The following is an 11,044-nucleotide window of genomic DNA, read 5'->3' as shown; positions in this document are numbered from 1 at the left end:
TAGAGAGGAGCTGAGAGGATTAGAGGGAGGTAAATCTATGAGGATGTGTTATATGAAAAAAGAATCTATATTTAATAAAAGGAAGGTGGAAGAAGATATAATGAGTCATCTGAATAAAGGAAGAACAAGACCTAATTTTTAAACCTCAAACTTCAAATACTAGCCCTAAAATAAAATAGAATTGTATTTTATATTCATTTTAATGGTTTTTATAGTGAAGTTGTAGATGATAGAATGAATTCATTTAAAGTGTGTGTTTTAAACTTAACTGAGATTCTGAATAAGCATCATTGTGGTGGGAAAAATAATATACAAATCTTCAACACTGTCTGACCTCCTTGTGGATGAAGCTTTCTGAATCTCTTCAGTAAAGCACATTCACTTTTAAAGTCTCCTATGATATTTGCATGTTGCTCTTTCAGGTTCACAGTGTTAATGATGTTGCCTTTCATGTATACCTTTGATATATAAAAGAGAATTATGTATTGAAAATATTTGGAAATGAATATGCATTTCACAATGTTTTTCTTTTTCGTGAACAGGTATTATCACTGATGACTATCTATCTATGAGCTATCTCTCTTCTATCTCTCTTTCATCTCTCTATCATCTATCTATCATATCAGATAAATTTTTGTGAAAATCTATTATTTAATAAAAATACCTATGGTTCAACAATTGTTAAAAGAATATGGTTTTAAAACCAAAAGACTGAAGGACATGCATGCACTTGTCACTTTGTCAGATATAGCATGAGCCTTGGAATCTTGACATCACAATGGCCTGCCACCCTGACCACCAAAGATCCCTCAGACTTCAGTGGTTGGTTTACCAACTGCAGTGTTCGGTTTGGTATTTAGTGCCTAGAAGGAAAGCGATAATTTCAAGGACCTTGATTGGTGCTCAATTGCAGGCTCCACTGTAAAGGTATGTATATAGTAACTAATTTGATTCTTATGACAGTCTAATGGATCAGGAAGTGTTCTGTCTTGATTCCTTCAGATCATGTGTACTAACTTTTAACTCAGCAGTGCCTTCATAACAAGTTACTCATTAGAAATATTCAGTACCAATACTCTAAAGAAACAAAGTTGTCAGGTATGCTTTGAGCTTCCAGGAGAAACTTTTCTATAAGTCTTCAAACAATACCTATCTTGGACAGGAAATTGGATTATTTTTCTACACTAATTGTTTTTACCCACTATGAACACAAATTTTGGTTGTAAACTGGTCAGATTTCAACCTAGAGTCTATGAACTCTCTAGTTTTCAGGAAATTCTTATTTTTTCCCTAGATATATTGTGTTTTTTTTTAAGTTTTCAATATTTTAATGTTCATTCAGATAGAAAGGAATCACTTTTGAAACATGTTCATTTATTTTTAATTTTGAATATCATGAAACTGAGTTGGTAATATTTTTGTAAAATATCTTTACATTATTGTAGGATGTGTGTGATGATAACCATTGGCTGCTGTTCCTCCTGACTCCTTGAATCTCATAGGTCTTAAATGCTTTCTAGGTAATAGCTGGTGTCTTTCTACATATTCATTGAAAGACATATCATATGTTTTGGGCAGCATGATATTCACTTAATATATGTTTTAATATTTGAATTATATGAGCAGGGTACAGTAAAGAAACCACCCAAAGAGTACCTATCAATCTATTTGTCTATTGATCTGTCATCCATCGGTCTCTATATTCTGTCCCTCACCTATATAACTTTCATATAGGTATACATGGTTGTGAAAATATGTTGTTCCTTACAAAAACTTACAGTTCAACAATTGCTAAAAAAAAAAAAACACCTTTAAAGCCACTAAGTATAAGGAAAGGAAACGTATGTGTCACTTTGTCAGATGGCATGAGCCTTAGACTACTGACATCACAATTGTCCTACAGCTTAACTACTACAGAGCCCTCAGACTTCAGTGGTTTGTCTACCAAAGGCAGTCACCAGTTTGGTGTTCAGGAGTAGGAAGGCAAAATAAAATTTCAAGTCCATCTGTTTATTGTCCTGCTTGTTTTTAACTATCTCGGTTTGTTGTCTTGCTTATACTTTGACTCTTTGCATCTATTGTATAGCTAGTTCCTCAATCTAGAACTGACTTTAATAGTTGCATGTAATTTAAATGGTATAAAAGCAAAAAAGGAGGAGGAGGGATTGGATAGGGGATTAAGTGGGGAGGTTGAATGGGGAAAAGAATGACATTTGAAATATAAATAAATGAAATATCAAATAAAAAATTATTTCGGTGAAAGAGGAAGAAAGACTAAAACAATAAAAAATTCCCTTCCAGGCTGCCCGGAAAAGGTATTTTTATAACTAATTAGATTCTCATGATAGATAATCATATCAGGTAATGTTCTCTCTTCATTCCTACAGATCATATGAGCTAACTCTCAACTCAGCAATGGTTTCTTGAAAAGGTAGTCATTGTAGGAATATTCAATACAAATCTTCTGTAGAAAAATTATTCTGTGAGGAGAGGTATGCTTTGGGCATACAGGGAAAGGATCCTGTAAATCTTAAAAAAAAAAGAATCTTCCTAAGTTATGATTGATGATTATTTTATATGTAACACAATTGTTTTAACCACATGAGTACAAAGATTTAAAAGAAAAATTAGTCAGACTTTTTAGGTTCTCTTCAGATTGTTATAGTTTCTAACACATATTGTGTTCTTTGGAATCTTTCCTAAGTATTTGAGTATTAATTCAGATAGACAGGAACTACTTTCCAAACATGTTCATTTGCTTTCAGTTTTGCTTGTCATGAAATTGAGTTGGTATTATTTTTGTCATATTTTACATTATTGTTGGAAGTGTGTGGTGACAACTGTTGGCAGGTGTATCTCTTTGACATTTTGATTTACAGGAAACCTAAATGCTTTCGAATGAAAAGATATGGTGCCTCTGTACATATTTGTTGAAAGATGTAACATGTTTCTGTCAGAATTTTATTCCCTTAAAGAAAATGTATATTATAAATATACCATTTGTTTGTGGAGGTCACATTAAAGAAACCACCAGAAGATTTGTTATTCAAGAATTACAGGGAGGAATTTTATTAGGGATAAGAGAAGAAACATGTTCAGAGGCAGGTGGAAGAGATCTGAGTAGAGAGAAAAAAGAAACAGATTTGCCATGGCCAAGGAAGGGTAATAGAGAAGGAAGAATATCAGGAAAGAAAAATGGGGATAACTTGAGTAGGAGAAACTTTGCATTCATAAAGATGGAGAAGGGGACTGTATAGTTAGCAAAGCACAGGAAATGGAGAGGTTTGGAGAGGTACAGAAATCTAGGTGGAGACTTCAAAAGTACAAGTATTTTTACTGCCCAGAATCCATGTTGATATCCTTATAGGAGCCACAGGCAAGAGGCAAGGGAAATGACTGTTATTCTGGACCAGACCAACTTCACAAATATTTTTTGAAAGCTGTAGCGTTTTTTGATTGTTTCTTTGTTTGTTTTTCTGATTTGACAGAGATCTAGTTTATTATAATGGTTTTGATAGCTCACCTGAACATGAGGATTGCGAAAGCAGAAGTCTTTGGCTTGAGTTGTTTAAATTAATAAAATTACACCTTCAGAAGACAGTATACACCAGCTATTCATTTCTAAGTTTTCACCATTCAAAACAGTTTGGAGAAGGGACAATCACTTTAAAAAGAAATTTCTGAGGGAAACTGACATATAGACCAATATAGGAAAGGACACATGTATAAAAAGCAGTCTAAAAATTTTCACTATGGTTAATATTTTAATTTCTCACTATCCTTTCCATTAGCATACCATTTATGTTACAAGTTACAATTCTATTTTAGTATCTCATTTTTATTCATTTTTGAATTTCATACCATATGTTAACTGTTATCATAAGTGTTGCTATAATATTCCTCAGATCTTTATTCTCAACTTTATTTACTGTGTTTTAATATCATGAACTCTTTAAAATTTATTATGAACACTTATCCACTGAATCTTGTTCTGTTAGGTGGAGACCTCTACCAGGAGAATCTTGCTTTTTTTCTATGGAAACAACTTATTAAGGAAAACATGAAAGGAATTCAGCGAACCTTGCTGTGCCAAGGACCGGTGGAAATCACGAGCTACAACAAAAGGAAGAAAAGATATCTATCCTTATTTAATGATGTTTTGGTTGTGTCTAGTAACCTGTGAGTATATGCAACATGTATTCCTTACTATGAGAAACTATACTTTAATTAGGCCTTTTTGTACAAAAATAACCTATGTCCTTTTACTTCTTTTTTTAAAAAGATTATAATTCATTTCTTCATGATTACAATTTCTCTTTCCTCTACCATGGTTTAGGTTTGGTGGACACTCCCCTACATGTTTGTCAATTTGTTTTAACAAAAGTTTTAGACACAATTTTAAAAAAAGAATTATTTAAGGTGCTCTCCTGTTACCAATGTGGTAAGTTTGGCTGTCAACCCTGATCAGTCACTGTAATCTCCCAGCATAGAAAATGGTAGTTTCTGACTGATGCAGGCTCAAATGAAGTGAATGGCCTGGCAGCCTTTCAATCTGTCCATCCTTCTTGTCATTTCTACTCAACTCACCTTCAGTCTACAGATGGAAATACATTTTTAAGAAAGATAGTAATCGACTCATTTGAATTAAAAACTTATATATACTGATAGTGTACCTTTTACGTGTACCTTTTAAGTACCTTTTAAGTGAAATTCACTTTGATTTTTGAGAGTAAAGGAAACTAGAATGACTGTTTTTCTTGAAAGGCCGTCTATTTTTTCCACTTCTGCTGTGTAGTGATAATAGGGAAAACTATTTTGAGAGTGTCATTCACATTATGGAAAGAGCATTATTAGTCTCATAGGAGATGATTGTCATTATTACCATTTTCAAGGAAGATTATCTCTTATTAGGCCTATTGAAATTAGAGGTTTTAGGTTTAGGCATTTCTTCTGAATTATGATTCATATATACACATATATGTATATTATATGTATATGTACAAACACATGTCTTGTGGTGGAAAGAAAATGTAAGTATGAATGTTTCATATGATTGATATATGTGTTTGTATGATTGTGTATAAGTGTGTATGTACACATTCTTTAGTAAATATTATATAACATGCTTTAATTTTGACCATTCCGTGTTATATTACATAGTGTGGAAAATCATTCACTGTAGTATGATGTTTCAAAACATCACACATTTGAAGTTTAGATAGGCTTATATATGCAATTTTTGGATTAGCAATTTTTGGATCAGTGTTTAGTTTTGTGTCATGTTTTCTCCTGAATATGAGAGAGGCAGAGTCAGTATCTTCAGTTTTGAATCAAAATATTAGCTTAAGTGTCCAACACAGAGTTACATACCCAATAACACACACACACACACACACACACACACACACAGACAAACAGAGGTAACATGCAGTCTATCATAAAAACATAGAACAGTCATGAGTCTTGGAAGGATTCTGTCAAAAGAAAAAAGAGAAAATAGAGAGCAACAAAAAAATAATGAGAACCCTTTATGTGAATTTCTCAAAAGACAAACTCCACATAAAAGATATGATGAAAATACAAAAGTTATGCTTATAAGATTATTATTTCTTACAAACAATTTGGTAAGATCAGAATGCTTGATTGGAAAACATAATTCTAATAATTTGTTTAAAATATTGGGATAATTAATCATCCTTTTGTATACTTGTATGGGATGTGCATTGTATATTTACTAAAGAAGCCATTGTAGTGAGCAGATGTGACTTCCTAGTATACAGAGAAGGACAATGGAAAGTGAATTTGATTCAGTCATACAACATTTCCACATTATTTATTTTGGAACAATGATTAAATCGAATTAATTAAAATACAAAATTTTTAACTAACTTTTTTTGGTATGAATTTTAAGGAAATAAAGCAAAATGCTTACAAATTGACAAAATTAAGGGAAGAAACCTTGAAACACATGGCTTTCTAATATTGACATATATACATATATATTAATATGTATATAAATACACACACATATTTATAGTATAGTCATTCACATTCTCCAATCAGAAACAATCAGGCTATGTCAATTTGTGTGCATTGAGAAGCTTGTATCCTCCAGTAACTTCTTCAACACATGATTTGTTGAATTCCATCTACCATGGTTTGAACTGTGTCTGAGTGATAAAATGGAGGAGTCCTCTTCTGCTCTGGGACAGGAAGAACTGGGTATTTCTACAAGCAATTACAACTACAATGCAAATGAAACTAACAGAGATACTTGATTCTCTTTCTAGGAAAAAGAAAAAGTTTAAGATAAAATACATCTTCCCACTGAACAACCTGTGGGTTGTGAATGATGTAGTCCTTTTCAGGAGAAAGGAAAACTGTAGTTCCAGGACCCTTTTCCTCTCATGTTGCGTTGAAAATTTTTTTGCCACCTTTCGGTAAGACCTACAGTTTGGACCTGTATTCACTATAGGATAGCTTTATCAATTGAAGGCCAATTAATGCTTCATAATTCACAGTTTAAACCAAATTAACCAGAATGTTTGCAAAATACAAATCCATTTAAGCCTGATTGTATACAGGTTGCCAACTCAAAATTTTCCCTTATATGATGGTTCTAGTGTGTTTCCCAATTGGGAAACATCACCTTCAGTGTTCACATGCAGAGATTCCTGATCACAGCATCAGAACCAACCCTTAAATATCACCAAGTACCAATAAGTTTTCCTGTGATAATATCACTTTTTATTTTACTGACATTAAATAAGTTATGTATGTGTGTGTGTGTGTGTGTAAGTTGAGGGGTAGAAGCATAATCCACCCTTCTGATAAAAATGGTTGCACCTGGAGAATAGACTGGGTGAACAGTTAATGCAGAAACAAGAATATGCCAGTCTTTGTGCAAGAATGAGTCCATGCTTCCATAGGAAATCAGGTTGAGTTAGACATGTTTGAACCATGGCTAAAGTGAAAAGAAAATTCTGTGAATGGAAGATTTTGAAGCCTGGGTAATTATTTTCAGGAAGAAGAAACAAGGTATACATAATTTACAGATGGAAAAACTATACCTGACATAGAGTTGTGAGCATAGGGAAGAGTAAAAGTGCATTGGGTAAGGGTTGCTGTTTGGACAAGAAAAACATTGAACAACAAGATAATGTTGATGACTATAAGACACTGTGAATGTGTCAAATATTAATGAGTTCTAACTGATTCAACATAGAATTTGCAGTTATAAAATGTTAGCATTGTGAGTTCATCTTTAATCCATTTTAATTTTGAGTATTACATGCTAAAGTGGAATAGTGGTGGGCTTATTAATTTGTATTCAGGAGAGTTAATGGGATGACACACAGATGAAACACTAGTTTCTAGGATCTCCTGTCTTGTATGCTAATTCTGTAATTCCCACAAGGAAATAAACAATATTTATTTTCTTAATAGATGTTCTCCCTGGGTTAAGTGTGTTCTAACCAAAGGTCATATAACTATGTTTTAGTGTGAATAATGGTACATTATTCTATGTGAACATGGCCTCATGATGAGAGGACACTTTTTTTTTCTTTCTTCCTTTCTTTTTGTTGGTATACACCTTTATTTTTTTTAATTAATTTTTTATTGGATTGTTTTTTACATTTTATATGTTATCCTCTTTCTCCATTTCCCCCCACCCAGAAAACCCTTATCCCATCCTCCCCTTTTCCTGCTTCTATGAGGATGTGCGCCAACCCACCCACCCACTCCCACCTCCCTGCCCTCAAATTCCCCCGCACTCGGGCATCCAGCCTTCACAGAACCAAGGACCTCCTTTCCTACCTATGCCTGACAACTAACTATCCTTTTATATATATGAAATTGAAGCTAGAAGTAATTGCTGGCCCAGGGATAGTCACACAGCTTTTGGAACATAGTCAAGTCTTTACATTCCCAACTAGCTTCCACACTCTATTCAACTTCCTGTCATACAAGTGTTCCATGAAACATGTCTTCCAGAAGGGCTGTCATGTGGGGAATACAATCTACCCATGCTCCCTCATTGTGGCCTTGGGTTTATAATGATTTTTATGTGCAATAAGCTTAAAAGTTGTATCATTCTCAAGTCTCTAATCCTGTTTTTCACTTTTAACATTACAGTTCGAAAGAACAGAAAGATCAGTGGTACTATTTTCTGAAAAGGTATTTTACTTGTGATTATACTTTAACTCTGTAACTGATATGGGAATTGCAGTTTGTGCTTTATTTCTTTCTTAAAATTATATTTGGTAGACTGACTCCAAATATGTTGTTGGTTAGATGATCACTGGATACTGCTTTGGTTTTTTCTGTCTATCACATATTTCATTTAATTTTGAGGAAGTTCTGTATTCATTGTTTCCTCTTTATATTGGAGTAAATAGTACTCTTCAGTCTTACTTTAAATTCCACTCTGTAGATGTTACTCTACCATGTCCATCCAAACCATCTGCTACTCTCTGCTTTGAGGTCAAGCAGAGTTTTGCCTTTTCCTTGTGTACTAGTCACTAAACTTTCTCTAGTGCCATGGAACTTATGGACTGTCTCTATGTATTAAGGGAATTTACTGTAATGACTTACATTCTGTAGTCCAACTAAGCCAACATTGGGCAGTTATGAATGGGAAATCAAAAACTCTAGCAGTTGTTCAGTCCATGAGGCTAGTTTGTTTCACCTGATCTTCTGTATAAACTGGAATCCCGAAGAAGTAGCTATCAACAGATGTTCTGGCAGTAACTTCAAGCAGGCAAAGAAGAGTGAGTCTGCCTTCTGTCAGTGTCCTTATGTAGACCTCCATCAGAAGGTGTGTACTGCCGGGACCTTGCTTTGTCCCAGGCAGACCTTGCACTCAGAGATCCACTTCCCTCAGTCTCTTGGGATATTAATCCCATTGGTGGGTGTGCCAATTCTACCTTGCTGGGGCCTAAGCAATTCAGGGCACCTATGCCTCAGGATCTCCATGTCAATATCCAAGTCAAAAGCCTGTGTCTTCCAGCCTCAAGATTTGGATTACAGGTGTGCCTTCCATTTCTGGATTGTAGTTCAATCAGATGTAGTCAGTTGACAACAACCTTGCAAACAAAAAGCTCTGAGGACAGGCTGTGCTTCCTAGATCAATGTGCTATTACCTGACTGTGGCTTGGGTTCTGAAACATTTTTAAATATTCCTTAATCCAATAATGCATATTGATAAACTGATTGTCTTGTATTTAACACTAAGATGGTACTTATAAAATATTAACAGTGACTAGCTTAAAAGAAGCTACTAGCAAATTAATTTTACTATGTTTTGTGTTTTTATTGTATTTGATCAGATCCATTCATAAAGCCAAGAAGGGTATCAAGAAAACTTTCTCACTGCAGATATTCACCGAGAATGTCCCAACCTGTGACAGTGTACGTGAATATAAATTCAAAACTGATAGTTCAGTTCATGACTAGCAGAGAGAGGCAATTTGTAGAATAATGGAAGATGGAAACATAAGAAGAGGGTGGAGGGGAGAGATAGTAAGAATTTACATATATGGAACAGCTATAGGTGTATGGCATGCACACATGTGTCTTTTATATGTGATATGGAGAAAGAAATATGAAGCAAGGTTGATCCATATGCTAAAGCAAGAAAAAAGAAGCAATATTTTTTCTTAAATGACTAAAAATTAAGTCAGGTATTTGCAACAGCATACATTTCCAAGCCAAGTATTATTATTAGAATTAAGCTGCTTTATCCTCTGAGTTCTTATTTCTTATATACTAACTTATGTGTTATCCAAATATCATTTATTTTAAAATATTTCTGTTTAATCAAAAATAATTATATAAGATAATCATAAATAATCTTAAGGAAAGCAAAATATTAGCAAGAATTTGTTTCCTCTCCTCATCCACATGTATCATAACTTTTTATCTCTATACCTCTGTCCTCTGCTCTCTCAGTATGTGTCTTACTCTGCATCCTGACACCTGCTTTGGAAGGCCCAGCACCTAATCATGGCTCTTGATGCTCTTCTTTATTTGAATGTTCTAGGCACAGGGATATCTTTTCTTGTAACTTCTGTTTAGAAATATTTTCATTGACTTACCATTGGTGTGTGTGTGTGTGTGTGTGTGTGTTCATATGTGTGTACAGAGCTTAAAATATCTCATGACATCACACATACTACATAGTAGTTTTATCATTGAGTTACACACACAGCTATTAAATACTTGTCTGTTTTTCTAATACTTATATTATTGTTCCATTTTCACTATTGGCTTTAGTGCAGATCAGAAATTTAGCTGTTGTACAACATGCAGAGCATTGAAGACCATTCCTACTGTAAAGCAGAACAGAATGTAGCTCAGAGGATCACCATCTGTAAATTGTCTTTTATGAATGGTAATGGGTGTAATATGTACCTATAGTCAATATTCGAACATGTCACTTTTGAAATTGCACTAAATTTACCGAGATGTGTATAATGATCACCACACAATTTGATCTTCCTACTTTCTTTTCTTTTTTGTCATTGATTTACATTTAAAATTCCAGATTTTATTCCTCTCATCCACCCTCCAACTCTTCCCCATCCCATACCTCCTCCCCATCCCCTGTCTCCATGAAGATGTCTCCACCACACACGCCCACACGCAGCCAGACCTCCAAACTCCCTGGGGTCTCTAGTCTCTTGAGGGTTGGGTGCAACTTCTCTGACTGCACCCATTCCCAGCAGTCCTCTGCTGTATATGTGTTCCTGTCCTCTTATTAGCTAGTATATGCTGCATGGTTGGTGGTACAGTGTTTGTGAGATCTCGGGATTCAGATAATTTAAGATTGCTGGTCCTCCTACAGGGTTGCCCTCCTCCTCAGCTTCTTCCAGCCTTTCCCTAATTCAACCTCAGGGGTCAGCAGCTTCTGTCCATTGGTTGGGTGTAAATATCTGCATCTGGCTCTTTCAGCTGCTTGTTTGGTCATTCGGAGTGTGTTCATGCTAGGTCCATTTTTGTGAGTATTCCATACCCTCAGTAATAGTGTCAGGCTTTGGGACCT

At 34.6% G+C, this 11,044-nt stretch overlaps 1 protein-coding gene across 2 annotated transcripts; it reads left to right on the top strand.

Moving 5' to 3' along the window:
* Positions 1-6: 6 nt before the first annotated feature.
* On the top strand, positions 7-9,471 carry LOC114634607 (rho GTPase-activating protein 20-like). 2 transcript variants are annotated; one of them, XM_028783184.1, is made up of 5 exons: positions 7-927; positions 3,999-4,179; positions 6,291-6,440; positions 8,137-8,178; positions 9,330-9,471. In XM_028783184.1, exons 2-5 carry the CDS (start codon positions 4,061-4,063, stop codon positions 9,454-9,456), a joined length of 438 nt encoding a protein of 145 aa, XP_028639017.1. In that variant the 5' UTR covers positions 7-927; positions 3,999-4,060; the 3' UTR covers positions 9,457-9,471. The 2 variants fall into 2 exon arrangements, with proteins under 2 accessions (XP_028639017.1, XP_028639018.1); XM_028783185.1 differs by lacking the exon at positions 7-927 and adding an exon at positions 2,227-2,431.
* The last annotated feature ends 1,573 nt before the right edge of the window (positions 9,472-11,044 follow it).

The sequence above is a fragment of the Grammomys surdaster genome, unplaced genomic scaffold (genome assembly GCF_004785775.1).
Source record: "Grammomys surdaster isolate TR1022 unplaced genomic scaffold, NIH_TR_1.0 1034, whole genome shotgun sequence".
Taxonomy (NCBI): domain Eukaryota; kingdom Metazoa; phylum Chordata; class Mammalia; order Rodentia; family Muridae; genus Grammomys; species Grammomys surdaster.
This window is presented reverse-complemented; position numbering and strand designations above follow the sequence as displayed.

What these genes read in the sequence shown, in the direction of transcription:
- LOC114634607 (XM_028783184.1), top strand. Translation starts at nt 4,061, where the DNA reads ATGAAAGGAATTCAGCGAACCTTGCTGTGCCAAGGACCGGTGGAAATC. An exon ending in AATTTTTTTGCCACCTTTCG is followed by an intron (nt 6,441 to 8,136) that starts GTAAGACCTACA and finishes TTAACATTACAG; the next exon opens with TTCGAAAGAACAGAAAGATC. An exon ending in TGGTACTATTTTCTGAAAAG is followed by an intron (nt 8,179 to 9,329) that starts GTATTTTACTTG and finishes GTATTTGATCAG; the next exon opens with ATCCATTCATAAAGCCAAGA.